The following is a 24,900-nucleotide window of genomic DNA, read 5'->3' on the forward strand; positions in this document are numbered from 1 at the left end:
AACTCGGCTCTCACTTGGCTCTCACATCCCACACACACAGTCCCGCCTCCGCCACCGGCATTGGACCAGTGTTCTGTCTATCACAGAGGCTGGTTCAATGCCGATGGTGGGACTGTTTGTGTGAGAGCTGAGTAAACAGGAGATGATGGCTCAGTGATTTCCTGATGTTCAGGCTGGTTTGATGAGAGATGGTGAGACTGCAGAGGAGGCTAAAAAAACGGCATTAATCAGGCTGCATTGGATGCATTAATGGGCTGCAGATGGACATTGATCAGGCTGCATTGAGGACATTGATCAGGCTGCATTGAGGACATTGATCAGTCTGCATTGAGGACATTGATCAGGCAGCATTGAGGACATTGATCAGGCAGCATTGAGGACATTGATCAGGTTGCATTGAAGACATTGATCAGACTGCATTGAGGACATTGATCAGGCTGCATTCAAGACATTGATCAGGCTGCATTGAGGACATTGATCAGGCTGCATTAAGGACGTTGATCAGGCTGCATTGAGGACGTTGATCAGGCTGCATTGAGGACGTTGATCAGGCTGCATTGAGGACTTTGATCAGGCTGCATTGAGGACATTTATCAGGCTGCATTGAGGATGTTGATCAGGCTGCATTGAGCACATTGATTAGGCTGCATTGAGGACTTTAATCAGGTTACAGATGGACATTCACTAGACTGCAGATGGACATTTATTAGGCTGCAGATGGATATTTATCAGGCTGCAGATGGACATTCATCAGGTGTTATACACCTGTACGTGTTATACATCAATAAATACAGTATATATATATCAGACCAAAATGAGGGACAAATGAGGAAGAACAAGGAACAGAGGGACTGTGTTCCACATGAGGGACATTCCTTCAAATCAGGGACAGAGTACAGAATGAAATGGGGTAGAGTAGGAAATATACAGTACAGAATACAGAGTGAGGCATATGGAATAGGGAATGTAGAGTGCATAGTACAGAATGAGGTGTTGTAGAATGGGAACTGTACAGCACAGCATACAGAATGAGGTGGTGTCAGGGCAAAAGTCCTGTGGGAACGGAGTTCCTGCACTTTTTTCACAGCAGGAACTCAGTTCCCTTTGCAGGACTAGAGTAGCTGAGAGAAGCCGAGCCGCCTGAACCAATCCTTCACTAAGCGGCAATGCCCAGCTTGTGTCACTGTCAGGGGCAGGCAAACCTAAGTAATCCTTAATGTTACTGGCCGCTTCCTGTATATGGATTCATCGGGTAGTGTGCGGGTATTCCGTCACTTCCTCAATACCGCAATGTCTCCTGGGAGCTTGTGTCATTGTTCCCAGGAGACATTGCGGCATCGAGAAAGTGACGGAATACCCGCACACTACCCGATGAATCCATATACAGGAAGCGGCCACTAACATAAAGGATTACTAAGGTACAGTGGATCGAAAACAAAAAAAAAACATGCGGTTTAGTAATTATGAATATCTATCTTGGGTGGGAGTTCCCACACTTTTTTCCCCAGGACTTGACCCCTGGGTGGTGTGGAATAAAAAAACCATACTACATGCCAAGCTTGAGAAACATTAGTGCTGAGCTGTGCACATTGTGCCATAATATACTACTTTAGGCCCTTTTGACACTTGTACGACCTGAAAGTTGTGCAACTTCAATGCGGCAGTATACAGTGACTGTGGGGGGAAAAAAAGGGATTTTTAATACAGCTTACCTGTAAAATCCTTTTCTTGGAGTACATCACGGGACACAGAGCGGCATATTCATTACTATATGGGTTATATGGAGTACCTTCAGGTGTTGACACTGGCAATCTCAAACAGGAAATGCCCCTCCCTATATAACCCCCTCCCATAGGAGGAGTACCTCAGTTTTGTAGCAAGCAGTATGCCTCCCAAAATGGTCCCCAAAAAGAGGGGTGGGAGCTCTGTGTCCCGTGATGTACTCCAAGAAAAGGATTTTACAGGTAAGCTGTATTAAAAATCCCTTTTTCTTTATCGTACATCACGGGACACAGAGCGGCATATTCATTACTATATGGGATGTCCCAAAGCAATGCTCACAATGAGGGGAGGGAGAACATCTCCAAGACAAAAGGATTTAATTTAGAGAAATACTCAAATCATAATAAATCCAACTTAGTTGAGAAAAATAATCTTAAATTTTAAATTTAACTCAAAAAAGAGGAGCCCCCGGAATCCGAGGGTCTCAAACTGCAGCCTGCAGCACTGCCTGCCCAAAGGCTGTATCAGACTTCCTTCTTACGTCCAACTGGTAGAATTTTGTAAACGTGTGGACAGAAGACCAGGTTGCCGCCTTGCAAACTTGAGCCATAGAGATCTGGTGGTGTGCTGCCCAGGAGGCGCCCATGGCCCTAGTAGAATGAGCCTTTAATGATACTGGAGGAGGCAACCCTTTCAAGCCGTAGGCCTGAGTGATTAATTGCTTAATCCACCTAGAAATGGTGGACTTTGCAGCTGCCTGCCCCTTCTTGGGCCCATTCGGTAATATGAACAGCACATCTGTTTTCCGGATCTTCTTTGTAGCTTTAAGATAGGCCTTCATGGCCCTGACGATATCCAAGGTATGCAGCAACCCTTCCTTTCTGGAAGTAGGTTTAGGGAAGAAGGATGGTAATACCAAATCCTGGTTCAAATGAAAACTGGATACAACCTTCGGTAGGAAGGAAGGATGAGGGCGGAGAACGACCCTGTCCTTATGAAAAATAAGATATGGTTCCTTACAGGATAAGGCCGCCAGTTCCGATACTCTTCTTGCGGAAACTATGGCGACCAAAAATACTAACTTCCTTGTCAGTAAAACCAAAGGAATTTCAGCCAACGGCTCAAACGGTTGTTTCTGTAAACTTGACAGAACAAGGTTTAAATCCCACGGGCAAAGCGGGGATTTAACTGGAGGTTTAATACGTAAGACCCCTTGAAGGAAGGTCTTAACCAGCGAGTGGGTGGCCAGCGGCCGCTGAAACCACACTGACAGAGCAGAAATCTGTCCTTTGATTGTGCTTAATGCCAATCCTTTATCCACTCCTAGCTGGAGAAAACTTAATACTCTATCGATGGTAAATTTGCGAGAAAGCCATCGCTTGGACTCACACCAGCCTACATAGGCCTTCCAGACCCTGTAATAAATCACCCTAGAGACCGGTTTCCTGGCTCTGATTAGGGTAGAGATTACCTTCTGAGACAGACCTCTACCCCTGAGAATCAGGGATTCAGCTTCCAGGCCGTCAAATTTAGATGCCGTAAGGCAGGGTGGAGGATCGGACCTTGCGATAGCAGGTCTGGCCGTAGAGGAAGAGTCCAAGGGTCTCCCACTACCATCCTTAAGATTAGTGAGTACCATGCCCTTCTGGGCCATGCTGGAGCTACCAGGATGACTGGTATGTGCTCCACCCGGATCCTGCGCAGCAGGCGGGGTAGTAACTGGAGCGGGGGAAACGCATAAAGAAGTTTGAACCGATGCCAAGGGCAAACCAACGCATCGGTTCCGCAGGCCATCGGATCCCTTGAGCGAGACATGAACCTGTCTAGCTTCTTGTTGAGTCTCGATGCCATGATATCCACGTCCGGCACTCCCCATCTTTGGCAGAGTGCTTGAAAGATTTGTGGATGCAGAGACCATTCCCCCGGCAAAAGAGTCTGGCGGCTTAAGAAGTCCGCCTGAAAGTTGTCCACTCCTGGAATGAATATTGCCGATATGCAGGGCACATGAGCCTCTGCCCATAGGAGAATCAAGCTCACCTCTCTCTGAGCGGCTTGACTCCTGGTTCCCCCTTGGTGATTTATGTATGCCACGGCCGTGGCATTGTCTGATTGAATTCTCACCGGGAACCCCTGCAATTTTGACGTCCAAGCCCTGAGGGCTAGTCGAGCAGCTCTGAGCTCCAAGATGTTGATGGGCAACTGCTTCTCTGGCGTTGCCCAAGTACCTTGGCGAGTGCAACCATCCAAAATTGCTCCCCAGCCCGTCAGGCTGGCGTCTGTGGTCACTATCTTCCAAGCCACTGGGCTGAAAGACTTCCCCTTCAGTAGATTCTGAGGGTCTAACTCGTCTCCAAGCCGGGAGACGAGTGATCTATGACTAGGAGGTCGTCCAGGTATGCTAGGATCGTGACCCCTTGGATCCTTAGTTTGGCTAGGATTGGAGCTAGGACCTTCGTGAACACCCGGGGGGCCGTAGCCAACCCGAAGGGAAGCGCCACGAATTGGAAGTGACGCGAAGCCACCATGAAGCGTAGATATTTTTGATGTGGCTGATAAATTGGAAGATGAAGGTAGGCATCCTTTATGTCTATGGACGCCATGAAGTCGTCCTTTTGGAGTGTGGTAGCTGCTGACCGCACGGATTCCATCCGAAATGAGCGGATCTTTAGGTATGTATTTACCATCTTTAGGTCCAAAATTGGCCTGACATCTCCATTGGACTTCGGGATGATGAATAGGTTGGAGTAGAAACCTAGCCCCTGTTCCAGGACTGGTACCTCTACTATTACTTCCTGGGAAAGTAGATGATTTAATGCCAACATTAATGCGGCTCCTTTCTCTGGATCGTTTGGAATCCTCGACTCCTGGAAATGAAGAGGAGGAAACCTTAGGAAATCTAATTTGTAGCCCGTGGCCACGGAAGACCGTACCCACTCGTCGGGAATGCTGGCTTCCCAAACCTCTGAAAAGAGTCGCAGCCTTCCCCCCACCTTCGTGGGTGGGGGCGTCCCTTCATAAGGTCGGCTTGGGGGCTGGTTTTGCTGGTTTGCGAACCCACTGCTTTCTGCCTCTAGCAGCCTGTCCTTTTTGTTTCAAATCCAGGAAAGAAAAAACATTCTGTCCCCCTGAGTAGTATTGCAAAGAAAAACTATGAGATGGAAAAGAAACAGCCTATTTCTAGGCTTGAGAAACAGTCTTCTGAAGACTGCAATATCCTTTCTGGCCACTGTGTGTCCTCGGCGCCCCGTGCTGCCGCTCTGGTCTTTCTTCCCCAGTTCCAAAGTATTGAATGGAACAAACAAGGAAGGGCCGCCCCTTCCTTAAGCCACTGACCCGCCCTTCCCCCCCCCGGCAATCTCAAACAGGAAATGCCCCTCCCGACAGGGGGGGGGGGGGTTTGGGAGGAAGGGACCTCTCTGTTCCAGCAAACTGCAGCCTGCAGCCTGGAACCATGAGGAGGTCAGCGTTTTGCCTGCTTTGCAGGCTCTGAGGAGGAAGACTGAATGGAGCATCGCCTGGAGGCTTGCAGGTAAGCACAGCTCTCTGACACACACATATATTTTTATATCACACAGGCCCCACTCAATGCTTTTCCAACACTACAAGGGAGGTCACATCTTATGGGGAATAATACATATAGAGCCATCCTATCTTTATGATATGTGACTAGTTTGCCAGATGCAGTGCATAACTTTAGGCATGTCCCCTGTGACCCCCCAGAAAAAAACCTGCTAAGAACCAAGTTCCGCAAGTTTTCCCCTCACTTACCTGCTCCATGCCGCAGGACTTTGCCAAGCAAGAGGCCCAATCTTCCCCCATCTCCGTGGGGATGTCTAGACCTTCAGGCCCTGGGTTCCTATGAAGGATCCACTGTCCTGGGCCCATATAGCACCCTGGCAACAGAAAACATTAGGCACCCAAAGGTTTCTAAGTTCTGGGCCCAGGGTCCAGCTCTCTAAAAAGAAAAGCATTATGGGCTATACCCCAAGGGTTTGGGGTCCGGTTACTGACCACTTTAGCGCTGAGGCTTTTTTGGACAGAACCGGTAGCTCACCTAATCCCAAGGATGCGGAGGCAAGCTAAACCATGACTAACACCTAAGACACTGGCGTAAAAACTGAGGTACTCCTCCTATGGGAGGGGGTTATATAGGGAGGGGCATTTCCTGTTTGAGATTGCCAGTGTCAACACCTGAAGGTACTCCATATAACCCATATAGTAATGAATATGCCGCTCTGTGTCCCGTGATGTACGATAAAGAAAGGATGATTACAGGGTAGAATGATAAATAATTTATCATTCCTTTTATCAACACTACTATTACTGTCATATCCATAGGGTTGGGTTACCAATAATCAAATATCATAACGCTTTTTCTGTCCAGTAACAGAGTGCGTAGCTTTAGAGCAATCTTACCAGACTGCTAACCTTTCAAAAAAGCTGGCATCTCTCTTGGCCAGCAACAAAATCTCAAATTGCAGCAAAGACCCTCTAGCTATGCCCATTGTCTCTGCTCTCTGCCCCCTGTGCTTAGCAAGCCACTTATTGTAGTCAGAGCCGTCTTAATAGCATAATAGGCCCCTGGGCAAAGTAATACTCTGGGGCCCCTACAATGATGACAGTGCAGGTAAACAGACATCAAGTAGGTAGGAGGCAGACAGCCTCCCCATGTGTATCGATCACTCTCAGTGCCACCATGGGGCCCCCAATTACAGACAGGGCAGCTTGGGCTCAAGGACCAGATGCTTTGGAGAAAGTGCAGGGGCCCCCCATGCAGCTAGGGCCCCTGGGCAGTGCTCAGTTGTGCCCTCTCATTAAGACAGCCCTGATTGTAGTAAGTTGCACAGAAGTTTCCTCGGTGCACAGAGTACCCTAGGCAACAAGGTCAGCTGCTCCTTGGGTCAGACACTGTGACCTGCTTTAGTCTGCTTTGGTCAGCATAATGTCACATGCAATGCCAGCATACATGGAATGGGTCTCCTTTGTGCTACAGCCAAAAGTGACAGACACGACTGCAGCTTATAGAACAGTATGATAAGTGCACAGAGGGTCCCATCTCCCATGGAGCCCGCATGCTCTGCACAAACTGCACACATTAAGAGTATGCCACTGTCCCGCTGGTTCACTTTGTGAGATACAATTCAGGTATTAGCCTGAATAAGTTTAACTTTGAAGCAGAATAGGACTTAGAGCTGAATAAATTATATTTAAAAAGAAGAAAGTAAAATCCATGATATCATGCTGTGCTGGTGACACACAAAGAGAAGCTGTCATATTATGAGCTGACAAATCACATATTAAAACTTTCTCCCGATTTCAAAATCAGATTTACCATGGAATGCTGAAAGTTAAAGCTTAAGCCAAAAGTCAATCAGAGTGTATGACTGCTGTCACATAAAACTTGAAGGACAAATATTACTCTTACAAATACTTACAGCTGAATTATACTTAAATATTTTAGATCTGCATTCACATGCAAACTTCAATCAGATATGTCAAAGCTGAAAAGTAAAGGAATTACATACTGTAGCTGTTGGCATTATAGAGATACAATTGCATGTTACTATTATTCATACGGATTTGTAATGTGTTGTTGTACAAGTCAGCTTTAAAGAGAACATTTTAGTACTGTATGTGGAAGACTACATTAATTCTAATTCTTTGTATAACTTTAGGTAACACTATTATACGCAGCTTGTATTCACCTGTCTGTTTGACGATACAGAATAACACCCATAGCTTTGTTTTTCTAGCAGCACACATCTCATGGAAGTTCTACTTTCCATTCCATTGTACATGAATTAAATCAACATTTAAAAAATATATTAACACTAAAATAAGAAGCAGGGCTGTTTTTAATTATTTTCTGTTAAAACCAACTAAAGAACACAATTTAAATTGAAAAAGGTAACACAATTCAACAATGATCACTAGGGGTCAGCAAAGACTGCAATATGTAGGCAACCAAAAAGCTTGCGGTGCAAATTTTGATCTTTCTCTCTCTACAATATTACAATATAACTATATAATAATTATCAATATACAGTGCCTTGAAAAATAGTTGATACTCCTTAAAATGTTCTACATTTTGTCATGTTACAACTAAAAGCATAAATGCATTTTATTGGGATTTTATGTGATAGACCAACACAAAGAGGCACATAATTGTGAAGTAGAAGGAAAATAATAAATGTTTTTCAATTTATTGACCCAGGGGGCTGAATACAAATGCACACCACATTTTTCAGATATTTATTTGTAAAAAATTTGGAAAACAATTTATAATTTTCCTTCCACTTCACAAATTTGTGTTGGTCTATCGCAGTGTTTCTTAACTTCAGTCCTCAAGCACCCCAACAGGTGATTTTTTCAGGATTTCCCTCAGATGAAAACAGCTGTGGTAATTACTAAGGCCCCATACACACGGGAGAATTTATCCGCGAATACGGTCCAGCGGACCGTTTCCACGGATAAATCCTCTCAAAGATATCCGCTGATTTCGATGGGATGGAGTGTACACACCATCCCATTGAAATCCGCGCGGAAATCCTCTGGCGATGACGTGTCGCGCCGTCGCCGCGATTATGACGCGGCGACGGGCGCGACGCTGTCATATAAGGAATTCCACGCATGCGTCAAATCATTACGACGCGTGCGGGGAATCCCTTTGGACGGATGGATCCGGTAAGTCTGTACAGACGAGCGGATCCATCCGTTGGAATGGATTCCAGCAGATGGATTCGTTGTGCAGCACAACAAATATTCGATCTGCTGGAATCCATCCCAGAGGAGATTTCTCCGCGGAAAGAGATCCGCTGGCGTGTACACACCATAGAATCTATCCGCAGAAACCCATTTGCTGGGATTTATCTGCGGATGGATTCTATCGTGTGTATGGGGCCTTAGGCAATGAAACTGGTCAAATCACCTGTGCAAAGCAATGGAAAGCCTGAAAACATGACCTGTTGGGGTCAATAAAATACATTTAGGTTTTTGTTTGTAACATGACAAAATGTAGAAAATTGCAAGGGGTGTGAATACTTTTCAAGGCACTGTATATATAATACACATACACAGTTGAAATAGTAGAGTAGCCATGGCATGCTAAGCTTGACGTAAATGCCCAGGTGCTCACCCACAAAGTAATCAATATAAATGATTAAGCGCCGGTTTACACTGGTCTGACAAATGCTCCAACTTCGAGAGCACAAGTCACATGACATGTCAAAATCAATGGTTCCCTAAGAGAGCTGTCTTAACTGGTCCAACTTGTGTTAGTGTGACTTTGAAAAGGGTTCCTGTACTACTTTGGTCGGACTTGGGCCACGATTACAGCCCATTGATTTATATGGAAGTTGCATCCAAGTCGGATCATCATTTTAACTGATCCGACTTGAAGATATCAAGACAACAATATATCAATATATATTTTTAAAATCATCAAACTATGTTATCCATAATTCACTGTAAAAACAGAATAAAATCATAACACCAACACAATCTCTTTTATCATAGCAACTAATATGGTATTTTCGTAGCTACAATGATGTTAAATTTTCAACATGTTTTGCTATTATGTGGCTTTTTTAGGAGAACAATTATATGTAGCATTAAAGCCATCTAGTTAGGGGGGGGGGGGGGGCAGAGATAAGCTGTAGTTGGGGAGAAGTTATGGATGGGGATGCATAGGTGAGTTGTTGACAGGGCATACAAAAGTGAGTTGTGGATGGGGGATGCTAAAGTGAACTGTGGACAGGGGTGTAGAGTTGAGGTGGAGGTAAAAGAGGTGAGCTGTGGACAGAGGAAGAAGTGAACTGTGGATGGGGGGAGATAGGTGAGCTGTGGATTAGGCCCCGTACACACGACAGAGGAACTCGACGTGCTTGGCACGTCGAGTTCCTCGTCGAGTTTTGGGATGAAGCCGCCGAGGAGCTCGGCGGGCCGGCTTCTCCCATAGAAGAACGAGGACAACGAGAAAATAGAGAACATGTTCTCTATTTTCTCGTCGAGTTCCTCGGCGGCTCCATCGAGCCAAAACTGTACAGACGACAGAGTTTCTCGGCAGAATCCGGGTTTTGACCGAGTTTCTCGGTGAATTCTGCCGAGAAACTCTGTCGTGTGTACGAGGCCTTAGAGTTGCCAAGGTGATCTGTGAGCAGGGGGTACAAAGGTGACCTGTGGATGGGGTGCAAAAGTAAGCAAAGTGGTATGTGGAGGTGAGTAATAGATGGTTACTTTGGTTACACCTCAGCACGGCACAGAAGCACTCCTGAGCCCAGTGTGTTATGTGAGTGTGGTACTCTGTGTGCTATACATTCCTAAACTATGCACCTTTATTTGGCCCACTTTACATCTCTCCCCTGGGGATCAGCAGTGTTGGGAGCGGGGAGTTGGCTGGGGAGAGTGAGTTCCTGCACCTTTTTCCTGAGAAAAAAGCCCTGTTCCGGGGGGGCCTTGGAAAAATGCCTAAATATTGTCCCAAATTGTCCAAAAATTGTCAATAAGTGGGTGGATCAGGTCTGCCTTTTTCTTAAACAAAGCCACAGGTTTTTATTGTGCAACATTAGACCCTTGAGCACTGTGTGGGCCAGATACCAGTGTCTAAGAATGACGTAATAGGTTAAGGTGGGCGTCAGGCACCTGAAGACTTCCTAATTTCGCCCCCTCCTCTGCTCCTCTCTTTTAGCACCAGAAGTTGCTGTGATATGTAAAAATATTAGTTTAGAATGGAGTGCCTTGAAACTGTGCATAAATTCAAAGGATGCCTTGACTGAAAAAAGGTTGAAAAACACAGATATGTTTTATAGTTGAATCTTCAATCTTCAAAGCAAGTTTTGACTTGTCTACTCAGCCTTCTGACACTGTGACTCATCCTCTTATTGTAATGAGTGGATTACAGCCTAAACCAAGCACAACTAAAGTAAGCCAACTGTCAGTAGAGAAACAATGTATAACACAAGGATCAAAAACAATGACAAAATGTAGCATAAATTACAAACAGGGTAAAATAAAGATCTTTTAGACCTAGAATGGATAAATCTAGAAGTTTACGCATCGCCATGAAAAAGTAATGACTTATGCCGCGTACACACAATCTGACATTCCGACAAGAAAACCGTGGATTTTTTTGGCTCAAACTTGTTTTGCATACACACGGTCACACAAATGTTGTCGCAAATTCCAAATGTCAAGAACGCGGTGATGTACAACACGTACGACGAGCTGAGAAAAATTCAGTTCAATAGGCAGTGCGGCTCTTCTGCTTGATTCCACGCATGCGTGGATTTTTTTTGCGGCGGAATTGGCTACACACGATCGGAATTTCCGACAATAACTTTTGTTGTCTGAAAAATTGAGAACCAGCTCTCAAACATTTGTTGTTGGAAATTCTGACAGCAAATGTCCGATGGAGTGTACACACGGTTGGATTTTCCGACAACAAGCTTACATTGAACATTTGTTGTCAGATATTCCAACCGTGTGTATGCGGCATAGGATGAAAAAGCAAGATAAAATAATTTAAGGAACAAATAAAAAGGGGATAAGGTAGACAAAACACACAAAGCGAGGTTGCAGATTATCATCTAATTTATCCAATTTCCAGATACTATGGCAGGTGAACCAAACCATGAACTATTTGCTAAACGATAATTTCTCCGGTAAATTTGGGGACCCGGTACCAGCCAGCCGTAGGTCCCCTGGATGCCAAACTTGGCACACATATAGTTTAAAGTTTGCTGTCTGGGGGACCTACGACCGGGTAGAAATGATTTTTCAAACCCGGGCACCTCTTTTATATACTCTCATGTTAAACGTAAGTCTAGTCATGGACACAGTGAGGCACGGCACAGTGAGGCATGGGCACAGTGAGGCACGGTGAGGCATGGACACAGTGAGGCATGGGCACAGTGAGGCATGGGTACAGTGAGGCATTGACACAGTGAGGCATGGACATAGTGAGGCATGGACACAGTGAGGCATGGGCACAGTGAGGCATGCACATAGACACAGTGAGGCACAGTGAGGCATGCAGTTTTCCATCCAAAATGCAAAAGGTGTGAAAAGACCCTTAAAGTGACACCAAACTCTGGTTTACACAAATAATATTATATTTAAGTATGTATTCTTAACTCAAAAAACTACCATCTAATGTTCTCAGCCTCCTCCAAATCTCCAAATTATGTTTATTTCTCTGCCTATTTTCTCTTCTATAACTATACTGATAGTGTGTCAGCAATTAGGGGGGTTGGAGATACTTGTGATATTGGTGTAGGTGAATGCAGAGCATAAACAGAGCTTGTAGATGTTATCCTGTGATCACAGAGATCATGTCCCATAACATATACATTCCCTTTACTGTATTTCCATTGTTTACATAGGTAATCCAGATGCTACATCACATTTTTTTTTCTTTTTTAATGTCCATTCTCTCAGCTCCTGACACAGACTTTCAAATAATGACTGTGTTGATGGAAAGCCACCATTCCAACAAATTCACTATGGCAGAATGTGGATATACTAAGTAGACTACATAAAACATTTACTTTACGAGGAGAATGTAAGGGAAAGCCAAGCATGTGCCAGTGATTTTCTTACTGTTATTTGCTGAAATATTTACAGCTACATCTTCCTTATGGAAACAGCTCAGGCTGATTCTAATCACTGGTGGAGAAGATCAAAGAATTTTTTTTTTGTGAAACAAAAAAAAAAAAAAAAAAAAATTTTTAAAACATTATCCTGTTTCAGAGTAAGCAGGAACTATGAGAACCAGCGAAGCCTGACATACCCAGCTACTTCAAGAAAAAGGCCATTGACATTCACAAACACGCCAGAAGAAATACATACATATGAAAGAAAATACAATTAAAATGTAGGTATTGGGCCGGATTCATAAAGAGATACGACGGCGTATCTCCTGATACGCCGTCATATCTCTGAGATCCGACGGTCATATCTATGCGCCTGATTTATAGAATCAGGTTACGCATAGATCTCCCTAAGATCCGACAGGTGTAAGTGACTTACACCATTGGATCTTAGGCTGCAATCCTAGGCCGGCCGCTAGGTGGCGATTCCATTGCGGTCGGCGTAGAATATGCGAATGAGTTGTTGTGCCGATTCACGAACGAACGCTTGCCCGTCGCAGTAAATTTACACCGTTTCCATAAGAGATACGCGGCGTAAAGATAAAGCTGCCCCCTAGGTGGCGTAGCCAATGTTAAGTATGGCCGTCGTTCCCGCGTCGAAATTTGAAAATTTAACGTCGTTTGCATAAGTCGTCCGTGAATGGCGCTGGACGCCATTTACGTTAACGTTGAAACCAATGACGTTCTTGCGACATCATTTAGTGCAATGCATGTCAGGAAATTTTAGGGACGGCGCATGCGCAGTACTATCGGCGCAGGAACGCGCCTAATTTAAATGATCCACGCCCTCTACCCGGATCATTTGAATTAGGTGGGCTTGCGCCAGAGGATTTACGCTATGCCGCCGCAACTTTTACAGGCAAGTGCTTTGTGAATCAAGCACTTGCCCGTAAAACTTGCGGCGGCGTAACGTAAATGAGATATGTTACGCCGGCGCAGAGATGCGGCGATTATACGTGAATCTGGCCCATTGTCTTTAACTTTATGTAGCATAATTGGCTCTATGTTATCAGGCCGAACCACCCCAGCCCATGAATGGATAGTAAATGAGCAGCAGCAGATTGAAGAGGTTGGCTCTCTGTTCCCCTATCAGCCAGCTCCAAATATACTTAAAATGTATTAAGGAGATTATAAGACAGCAATATAAAGACACACCAAGGTTCTACTTAAACTGCATTTAAGGATTTTTAAATTTCAAAGAATACATAACTAATAAATAACTAAACTTAAAAGATACATTGGATTAATTTCAATCTGCTGACACATTTGCTTTGGGCAAAGAGTTAACTGTGCACGGTACACAGTCTTCAAACTGCATGCATTTGTGACTTTATGACTGTGAGTTAACTATATTAAATAAGTTATAAAAACAATTATTTGGTATTTATGTTGGGTTCTCCATGGTAGTCTATTTAGCAGTGGTTTTATTTTTTATTTTTTTTTGCTTTTGGTCTCCAGAGTAGTATATAGAAAAAATACATATAAAAGGAGGTTTGTAGGCCCTTCTGGATATTTTGGATTGTGTGTAATATAAAGACATGCCATGGTTTTATTTCAAATACATTTAAAGGATTTTGATAGATTTAAGAATACATACATGAATTACATTAGATTTATTTATATCTGCCTACACATATGCTTTAGGAAAAGAGAGTTAACTTTCTATAACACTGAGGGCTTTAAACTTCTTTCTTTTTTAAGTAAGGACTTTGCACAGTTGTTATTTAAAAAGAAGAACCTGTACCAAACAGAACATGTCAGATAAAGATTCATATTTCAAATACATAGCAGCTAGTATGCTGATTTTCACCCTCTTGGGTCTCTGAGTAAACTGTAAAATCTTCAATTAATTTATGCAAATGCAACACACTTCAATGTGAGCCAGCAATGAGGGAGTCACAGTCAGCAACTAAAGGAAGCAAGCTCTACCACCAATGAACCATCTGGGACTCTTGCTCAAAACAGATGTATTTTGTAGTGCTTTTCAGCTACCATCAGAGGGGGACAAGTAATGATACGCAAGTTAAAGTGGTATTAAACCCAAAAACAGAAATGTAAAGAAAAAATCTTAGATGTGGTGGCTGCATTCCTTTCCTTTCCTTTTTTTTTAATTTTCACCTGTTGATCTGGCTATTCTTTTAACAGAGCAAGCTGTCAAGCAAAAGTAGAAGTTAGAAGATAGAGACAAGCTTTGGTCATTTACAATGGTCAAGGTTTTATCATTTATGTAAAATATTTGTTCTAAAAAGCAAACAGAACTGTTGCTGTAACTGCTTAACCTCCCTGGCGGTAAACCCGAGCGTGACTCGGGGTTGGTTTTCCATGTTAGGATCGGTAACCCCGAGTCACGCTCGGGGTGGACGTGCAGAGTGTGCAGCGGCGCGGCTTACCTTTCGCTGGATCCACAGGCAAGTTACTCACCTTGTCCCTGGATCCAGCGATGCCACCCCGCTGTGTGAGCGAGCGGGACCTCCTCGCTCGATTCACAGTCTCTGCCTAAAAACTGTAGATTGTCCAAAAGTGTCCCTTTATGTCAAAAATGGTTTTAGATCAGCTAGAAAACAGCGATAATAAATTATAATCACTTGCAGAAATGTGCGATAGCGATTTGCGGGGAAATTCTGCAACTGAGCAAATTTCAGTGATTTTGAGTTGATTACATTATTGAATAATTTTTATTATAATTATATTATTATTTGTTATAATTATTTATAATTATTTATTATATTATAATTTATAATTTTGTTTTAAAAAAAAAAATCATACCCGGGATGCCTACAAGACTCTTGTTTGGTCAGATTTAAGTGAGTTATTTCTAAAAATTACAGGCCTACAGTATAAAACGCCAAATTTCCTTGCAAAATAATTGTACCGCTTTTGGTACGTAATTCCAGACAGAATCATACCGCCAGGGAGGTTAAAAGAGTGTAAAAGTGTTAGCTGGAGTCACTTTCTTTTTTGTAATTCTTTTATTTTCAAAGATAGTGCAATTAACAGTCAATACAATTTGCCAAGATACATAACAAAGAAAAAAAAATGGGCAGTAGGATCAAGAGGGGTCGTATGGTGTGTTAAGCATAACAGATAACCCGGCTATACACAGTAAGTAAGGCACAGCATAATGGCGCGTAATTAAGATAATATCTATGTACAAGGCAGAGGAGGCAGAGGATTATGGCTTGCACGACCCAAAATCAACAGTAACGTATACAATAAACCTTTTCCTTTCACAGCTGTTCGGGAGGCCGAGCATCCCGATGGCCAACAGGCCCAGACATTGGACTCACGAGGCGGGTTAAGTACAGAGATTTTCACAGTATCTGGTCAAGATAGCTTACGACTGGGTGAGGACTAGGGGGAAGGGGTGCCTACAAAGGGGAAAGGGTAACGAAGAAGACATCTCCTAGAGGAAAAGGGGGAAAGGATTGGGAGAGGAAGAAGAAAAGACCGGAGGTGTGAGGAGATGAAAGAGGAAAGAAAAGCAGCAGGGCGTAACGGTAGAAGGTGGAAAGAAGAGGCAGAGTAGAGTGGAAAAGCGCCCGCCAACTAGCAAGGCAAGTCCAGGAGAGCTGGAGTCACTTTTAATTTGTTAGTTAAGTCTATCTAAATCTGTTAGTACATATAACACTACCCTCTCCACAGATAGACAATGCTGCTGTCCAAGGGTAGCTACTCTGCTCCCCCACTAGAATGCAGTCACCCTAGGAATGGGAAGTGTGTTACAGGCTGGATTAACAGGATAACATAAAGAAAACAACCTTCAGAAATGAATCACATTTAATACATTTAAATGAATTACATTTAATGAATGGTAAACAGAAATGTATTATCATTTTTATTTCGGCTTTAATGCTGCTTTAAAGTATATGAAACCCCCTTGTAAAACAATCCATTCCATGTGCAATAGAAATGAAAGGTAAAACGTGTGTATACATATAAAAAAATATATTCCTTTCCCCCCTTTTGTATAAGTGATCATATACCCTCTGTTCTCAGTTGCATAAGGAGCTCAGAGAGCTAGGGAAGGAGAAACAGCTGTACTCTTGCCTTGCCAGTGAATGGCTGTAAGGATGGTGACAACACAAGTCTATTAATTGGAGAAAAGGCTGAGTTCCAGCACAGCCAGAGAACTTACTGTGCTATCATGCCTAGCATGGTCAATACAAAGAGAACAGGAAACTTTTTCATGTCAAGAATATGAAATATATTCTTTAAGTTGTGTTTCTCTGACATTTTTTTTTTTTTTGCATGCAAGTTTAAAGAATAAATACAGACAGCTATAATAAAATAAATATTATGCTCAGATTCAGCTGACATACAAGATTTTCAATTCATTTCCACAAAAAAAGATAATAAATAACCGTGTAGGGTCAATGCAATTTCTGTCTAAACTGCTGCCTCAAAACAACAACCATCTGACTTTCCACATCATGATCAACAACCAGAGCTGCAGGCAACATGCATTTTAACAAGACTTTGTCATCACCTCTTGCATCACTACACATGTGTCAGCGTGACATGGAAATACATATATGAAGACCAGCAAGACCGCCCCTGGGTGGAGCAAGAAATGATGAGTTAGACATATATAAATATTCAGTGTACAAAAGCTCAAACTAGCTGACGTCATCTACTGATAATTATATTCACCGGTAAGAAATAAAATAAAAACAAAACCTGAAAAAAATGTAATCTCTCACTCTCATCTGATTATTTTCTCCAAACGCTATGCACTTTGTAAAAAACCAAAGGCTGAAAGTAAATAATTTAACAGAAGGCATTCATTTACACAAAACAAAAGTGACATCAAAAATAAAATCATGTGTATAGAAAGTTCTAGGAGAACTCCAAACCTTAATAATGAAAATGCTTGGCTTGATAACAAGAAGCAATGCTTTGCCTACCTTGCACTGACCAGCTACGCAAACAGTGGTTCCATTTAGATCACACGGAGTTCCATCGATTACTTTTTCAGCTTGCCTGACGTAGAATCTGTAGCCCATTGCTCGGCATGTCAGCTCACACTTTAGCTCCCCTTTCCCTGAAAAGCAAAAACTTTTTTGACACATTACTGTTGCAATTGTTGACAAAGCAATCAGTCCTGCTTCCCATATCCAATGTTATCATAGTCATGGTCACTCCTTCTGCTTAACCCATTCATTTCCACTTTAGAAATATGCACTCAGCTCCAATCATGTCACTTACCTAGAAAATACAGGAGTCAATCACTTAGAGCAGGGGTCTTTAAACTACGGCCCTTCAGTTGTTCAGGAACTAGAATTCCCATTAATGCCTAGTCATGTCTGTGAATGTCAGAGTTGTATAATGTCTCATGGAACGTGTAGTTCCCCAACAGCTGGAGGACTGTAGCTTGGAGATCCCTGACTTAGAGGAAAAACAAACTGGTAAAGGCACCCAAAAACAAAAATGGAATTTATTGCAGCTTGGCAATTTTTAATTACCGTATATACTCGAGTATAAGCCAACCCGAATATAAGCCGAGACACCTAATTTTACCACCAAAAAATGGGAAAACTTATTGAGTCAAGTATAAGCCTAGGGTGTCCATCTGCATGCCTCACTGTGCCTCACTGTGTCCATGTGCATGCCTCACTGTGCCCATGCCTCACTGTGTCAACGCCTCACTGTGCCCATGCCTCACTGTGCTCATGCCTCACTGTGCCCATGCCTCACTGTGCCCATGCCTCACTGTGCCCATGCCTCACTGTGTCCATGCCTCACCGTGCCTCACTGTGCCCATGCCTCACTGTGCCCGTGACTCACTGTGTCCATGACTAGACTTACGTTTAACATGAGAGTATATAAAAGGGGTGCCCGTGTTTGAAAAATCATTTCTCCCCGGTCGTAGGTCCCCCAGACAGCAAACTTTGGGCTATATGTGTGCCAAGTTTGGCATCCAGGGGACCTACGGCTGGCTGGTACCGGGTCCCCAAAGTTACCGGAGAAATTATCGTTTAACATGGGAGTCTATGGAAGGGGTGCCGATTTTGGAAAATCAATGCTCACCGGCCGTAGGTCCCCCGGACAACAAACTTTGCACACTTGTAGAGGAAGAGTGTGGCTATATGTGTGCCAAGTTTGGTCGGTACCGGGTCCCCAAAGTCCGGGAGATCGGGCGCAGAATGGTGACTCGAGTATAAGCCGAGGGGGAATTTTCAGCACAATATTTTTTTTCCCACAAATAGAGCTTTCTTTTGGTGGCATTTGATCACCTCTGTGGTTTTTATGCTATAAACAAAAATAGAGCAACAATTTTGAAAAAAATTCTATATTTTTTTTTACTTTTTGCTATAATAAATATCCCCAAAAAAGATATAACATTTTATTTTTTTTCCTCAGTTTAGGCCGATACGTATTCTTCTACCTATTTTTGGTAAAAAAATTGCAATAAGCGTTTATCGATTGGTTTGCGCAAAATTTATAGTGTTTACAAAATAGGGGATAGTTTTATGGCATTTTTATGAATATATTTTTTTTACTACTAATGGCGGCAATCAGCGATTTTTTTCATGACTGCGACAATATGGCGGGCACATTGGACACTTTTGACACATTTTTGAGACCATTGGCCCAGATTCAAGAAGCAATTGCGTCTGCGCACCCATAGTTACGCAGCACTATTGCTTACTTGCGCCGGCGTTTTGAATGCTCCTGATTCAGGAACCTCGTTATGCCGACAGCAGCCTAAGATATGACTAGCATAAGGCTCTTATGCCAGTCATATCGTAGGCTGCATTCTTACGTTGGCCGCTAGGGGGCGTTCCCGTTGTGGTCAGCGTATAGTATGCAAATTGCATACTAACGCTGATTCACAACCCTACGCGAGCCCTGCGTACGCAGTTTACGTCGTTTGCGTACGTCGGGTTTCGCGTAAGGCTGCTCCTGCTAATAGCAGGGGCAGCCAATGCTACGTATACCCTTCGTTCCAGCGTTGTGAAGTTTAAATTTTACGTTGTTTGCGTAAGTGAATCGTGAATGGCGCTGGACGCCATTCACGTTCACTTTGAAGCAAATGACGTCCTTGCGACGTCATTTGCCGCAATGCACGTTGGGAAAGTTTCCCGACGGAGCATGCGCACTACGTTCGGCGCAGGAACGCGCCTAATTTAAATGATCCACGCCCCCTACGGGATCATTTAAATTCCGCGCCCTTACACCGGGCATTTTTGAGGAGCGCCCACGCAAATTACGCGGCTACTGCTTCGTGAATGAAGCGTAGCGCAAATAATTTGCGGGGCGCAGGGCAAAAACGGGACGCTGCGCCTCCGTAAGGAGTGCGCAACGGTACCTGAATCTGCCCCATTGTCATTTTCACAGCAAAAAGTGCTATAAAAATGCACTGATAACTGAAAATGACAATGGCATGGAAGGGGTTAAGTGTGACCTCATGTGTGTTTCTTACTGTAGGGGGACGGGGCTGGATGTGTGATGTCACTGATCGTCGTTCCCTAAATCAGGGAACAGACGATCACTGACACTGCCACAGAGAAGAACAGGGAAGGTTTGCTTACATTCACCTCTCCCCGTTCTTCAGCTCCTGTGACCCAATCGCGGGACACCAGCGGCGATCTTGTCTGTGGGTCCTGCGGGCGCGGTCACGGAGCAGCGGACCAGGTCGCAAGTGCGCTGGGCTCTTAAAGAGGACGTATATATATGCGTCCATGTGCCCATTCTGTCGACGTATATAGTCATGCGGCGGTCCTTAAGTGGTTCATTTAAAGTGGTTGTAAACCTTAGACAAGCAATATGGACAAAGCATATACCTCTATAGTGTGTCTCAATCCAAGTGTAATTTCTGTCTGCTGCTTCATTCCTCTGCTAACAGCCAAGAGTAAAAAGGTGACGGGGAGGGACCTCCAGCAGATTGACAGCCTCAGCTCTGTTCATGTATGCTGTGTGAAGAGCTCTCCTTACTGAGCTGTGCAGAGTGTGACTTCAGATCTCCATTCCCCTTTTTTCTGAACTCTCAGAAAAGCTTATAAATTCAGAACTTTGAATGGATATAGTGGGGCAGATCCACAGAGAGAGTACGCCGGCGTATCTACTGATACGCCGGCGTACTTTCAAATTACCCGCGTCGTATCTTTGGTTTGAATCCTCAAACCAAGATACGACGGCATCTGGGTTAGATCCGACAGGTGTACGTCTTCGTACGCCTTCGGATCTAAGATGCAATTCTTTGGCGTCCGCTGGGTGGCGTTCGTGTCGTTTTCCGCGTCGAGTATGCAAATTAGCTACGACGTCATTTAGCGCAATGCACGGCGAGAAATTTTGGGACAGCGCATGCGCAGTTCATTCGGCGTGGGGACACGCTTTATTTAAATGAAACACGCCCCCTAATCCCCGATTTGAATTCCGCCACCAGAGATACACTACGCCGCCGTAACTTACAGCGGGGATTCAAACCGGCCAAAAGTAAGTTACAGCGGCGTAGCGTATCTCCCATACGCTGCGCCCATTTATTTCTATGTGGATCTGCCCCATAGAAGAGAAGAATTTAGATAGACAGATACAACTTATGTAGGATTTGTTCTATCTCTGTGTATCATCTGATGATAGTCCCTTCACTGGGTACACAGTATGTAAGGGTATACTCCACTTTAACGTGTGTCCTAAAACAAAAATCTATTATATATTGGTTTACCATCTTATGTGATGGTAGAAGTCATTTTCTTTCCTCATGTCTTTTTTCTTTACTTGGCGATTCTGGCAGTAACACACTTCTTTTCCTATAGGGACAACGCGCACTCACTATTCTATATCTATGGAGGAGCAACGTTGTCACCTAATGCCCCGTACACATGATCAGGCTTTTGCCCGGCCAAACTCATATCGGAAATTCCTGACGGAATTCCATCGGAGTAAAAGAGAACATGTTCTCTATCTAAACTCCTATGGAATTCCACGGAATATCCGATGGAAAAACTCAGATGGGGCATACACATGGTCGGAATTTCTGATGGAAAAAGTTTGGCAGACTTTTTCCATCGGAAATTCCGATCATGTGTACGGCACTTAAGGCTTCTCTCTGGATTTTGGCTACAAACAATCCCCCTTATGGATGAGTTCTGCCTTCTGAGACTGTCAGTTGAGTTTAAGAAACCAGAAGGTGACTAAGTCTACAGTGCCTTGAAAAAGTATTCATACCGCTTAAAATTTCCCACATTTTGTCAGGTTACAACCAAAAACACAAATGCATTTTATTGGGATTGTATGTGATAGACCAACACAAAGTGGCACATAATTGTAAAGTGGAAGGAAAATGATAAATGGTTTTATATTCTTTTTACAAATACATATGTGAAAAGTGTGGCGTTGGTTTTTATTCAGCCCCTCTGAGTCAATACTTTGTAGAACCACCTTTTTCTGCAATTACAGCTGCAAGTCTTTATGGGGATGTCTCTACCAGCTTTGCTCCTCTAGAGAGTGACATTTTTGCCCATTCTTCTTTGCAAAATAGCTCAAGCTCCTACAGATTGGATGGAGAGCGTCTGTGAACAACAATTTTCAAGTCTTGTCACAGATTCTCAACTGGATCTTGGTCTGGACTTTGACTGGGACATTCTAACATATGAATGTGCTCTTGATCTAAACCATTCCATTGTAGCTCTGGCTGTATGTTTAGGGTCATTGTTCGGTCTTTTGCAGACTCTAACAGGTTTTTATCTAAGATTGCCCTGTATTTGACTCCATCCATTTTCCCATTAACTCTGAACAGCTTCCCTGTCCCTGGGGAAGAAAAGCATCCCCACAATATAATGCTGCCACCATCATAATGCACAGTGGGGATGATGTGTTCAGGGTGATGTGCAATGTTAGTTTTCCACCACACATAGCGTTTTGCTTTTAGGCCAAAAAGTTCATTTTTGCTCTGATGTGACCAGAGCACCTTCTTCCACATGGCTTGCTCACAAACTGCAAACTGGACTTCTTATGGCTTTCTTTCAGCAATGGCTTTCTTGCCACTCTTCTATAAAGGGCAGATTTGTGGAGTGCACAACTAATAATTGTCCTGTGGACAGATTCTCCCACCTGGGCTGTGGATCTCTGCAGATCCTCCAGAGTTACCATGGGCCTATTGGCTGCTTCTCTGATTAATGCTTTCTTTGCCTGGCCTGTCAGGTTAGGTGGACAGCCATGTCTTGGTAGGTTGCAGTTGTGCCATACTCTTTGCATTTTTGGATGATGGATTGACCAGAGATGTTCAAAGCTGGAGATTTTTTCTTATAACCTAACCCTGCTTTAAACTTCTCCACAACTTTATCTCTTGGCTTTCGTGATGCTGTTTGTTCACTAAGGTTCTCTAACAAACCTCTGAGGGCTTCACAGAACATCTTTATTTATACTGAAATAAAATTACACACAAATGGACTCTATTTACTAATTAGGTGACTTCTGAAGGCTATTGGTTCCACTAGATTTTAGTTAGGGGTATCAGAGTAAAAGGGACTGAATACAAATGAACGGCACACTTTTCAGATATTTGTAAAATAATTAGAAAATCATTTATCATTTTCCTTCCACTACACAATTATGTGCCACTTTGTGTTGGTCTATTGTATAAAATCTCAAAAACATATATTTACATTTTTGGTTGTAACATGACAAAATATGGAGAAATTCAAGGGGTATGAATAATTCAAGGCACTGTATATGCATCTACCCAGAAATTGACATATCTGCTTTGAGTATACTTTACAGAAACATTTTTCACAAACACACGCTCAGCAAGACTTGAATGGTCACAGAGCAGAGTCGTTTGTACTAAACAATAGGGGTCAATTCACTAAGATGAACAAGTTATTGCAACTGTGTTTATTATTTTATCTCAAACAAAAAAATTCTCAATTCGCATGTAAAAATATAACATACGGTAGCAGTGGAAACCATATTGTTTTCAAATAAAATGGCTATTTAACCACTGAAAGCCTTTATTGTTCTTTGATTGGTTTGTTATCAGAATTCTGTCCCAAACCTCAAATGGCCACAATTTCTGATTTTCTTAACCACTTCCCGACGGCCGTACGACTATATACAGCCGCAGGGTGGCTCTACTTCTCTGGGACGCCGTCTTTTTACGGCCGCCCCTTTCCTCGCTCCCCGCGCGCGTTCCCGAGCGCGCAGCGAGGAACTTCTGTGCTGGCCGTGTCCCTTGGACACAGCCAATCACAGATCGCCGTGAACGGCCGATTGGCCGTTTGGTAGGCGATCTGTGCGGCCAATGAGAGATGATCTCATATGTAAACATATGAGATCATTTCTCATTGCCGGCTCTCACAATGACAGCGTCCTGTCAGGGAGAGAGGAGACCGATCTGTGTCTCCTGTACATAGGGACACAGATCGGTCACCTCCCCAGTCACCCCCCTTCCCCCACAGTTATAACACTATATAGGAAATACATTTAACCCCTTCCTCACCCCCTAGTGTTAACCCCTTCAATGCCAGTCACATTTATACAGTAATTAGTGCATATTTATAGCACTGATTGCAGTATAAATGTGAATGGTGCCAAAAATGTGTCAAAAGTGTCCGATGTGTCCGCTATAATGTCGCAGTCCCAATAAAAATCGCAGATCGCCGCCATTACTAGTAAAAAAAATAATAATACAAAATAATAATTCTGTCCCCTATTTTGTAGGCGCTATAACTTTTGCGCAAACCAGTCGCTTAGTGCGATTTTTTTTGTTTTTACCAAAAATATGTAGAAGAATATGTATCGGCCTAAACTGAGAAAAAAAAATGTTTTTTTAAAAAAAATTGGGCTATTTATTATAGCAACAAGTAAAAAATACTGTATTTTTTTTCAAAATTGTCGCTCTTTTTTGTTTATAGCGCAAAAAATAAAAACCGCAGAGGTGATCAAATACCACCAAAAGAAAGCTCTACTTGTGGGGAAAAAAGCACGTCAATTTTGTTTGGGAGCCACGTCGCACGACCGCGCAATTGTCAGTTAAAGCGACGCAGTGCCGGAAGCTGAAATTTCACCTGGGCAGGAGGGGGGGTATATGTGCCCAGTAAGCAAGTAGTTAATATACATCAGTAGCATCAGAGCATTATTTCAAGGACAGAAATCCATTGTGATTGTTTTTTTATGAATCAAAGCTAACATACAAAATAAAACAAAAGCTGATCATATAAGAATGCAGTAATTAAAAATAAAAATAAAATATTAGTATCTTTGAAGAATAAAAAAATCACACTAGCAATAATAAAAATAAGCAGATAATGTCCAGTAATGAAATAGCAGTGGACGCAGTTTAGTAAATTGACCATAATAAGTATTGTAAACTACTGCTACCAAAACAAATGGATATCATACAAGTAATAAGTGCAGTTATGCAACTTTACCACAAGATGTCACTACTATACATAATAACGACTGCAGAAACCAGCTATGATCAAGAATAATGTGTCTTGCTACACAAGTTTATAAGCCAGGTATACACACAACTGAAGATATAAATAGTATTGGATTATATTAAACATTTTAAAACTGTCTAAACTAATCA

At 43.1% G+C, this 24,900-nt stretch overlaps 1 protein-coding gene across 1 annotated transcript in view; it reads right to left on the bottom strand.

Annotated features, from left to right (window-relative positions):
• The window catches only part of THSD4 (thrombospondin type 1 domain containing 4), an 894,854-nt gene that overhangs the window by 455,167 nt on the left and 414,787 nt on the right, over positions 1 to 24,900 (bottom strand). Inside the window, exon 7 of the mRNA XM_040342787.1 lies at positions 17,273 to 17,409. Within this exon, the coding sequence (XP_040198721.1) occupies positions 17,273 to 17,409 (137 nt within the window). The remainder of the gene's footprint in view (positions 1 to 17,272; positions 17,410 to 24,900) is intronic.

This window comes from Rana temporaria, chromosome 3 (assembly GCF_905171775.1).
Source record: "Rana temporaria chromosome 3, aRanTem1.1, whole genome shotgun sequence".
In the NCBI taxonomy this organism is placed as follows: domain Eukaryota; kingdom Metazoa; phylum Chordata; class Amphibia; order Anura; family Ranidae; genus Rana; species Rana temporaria.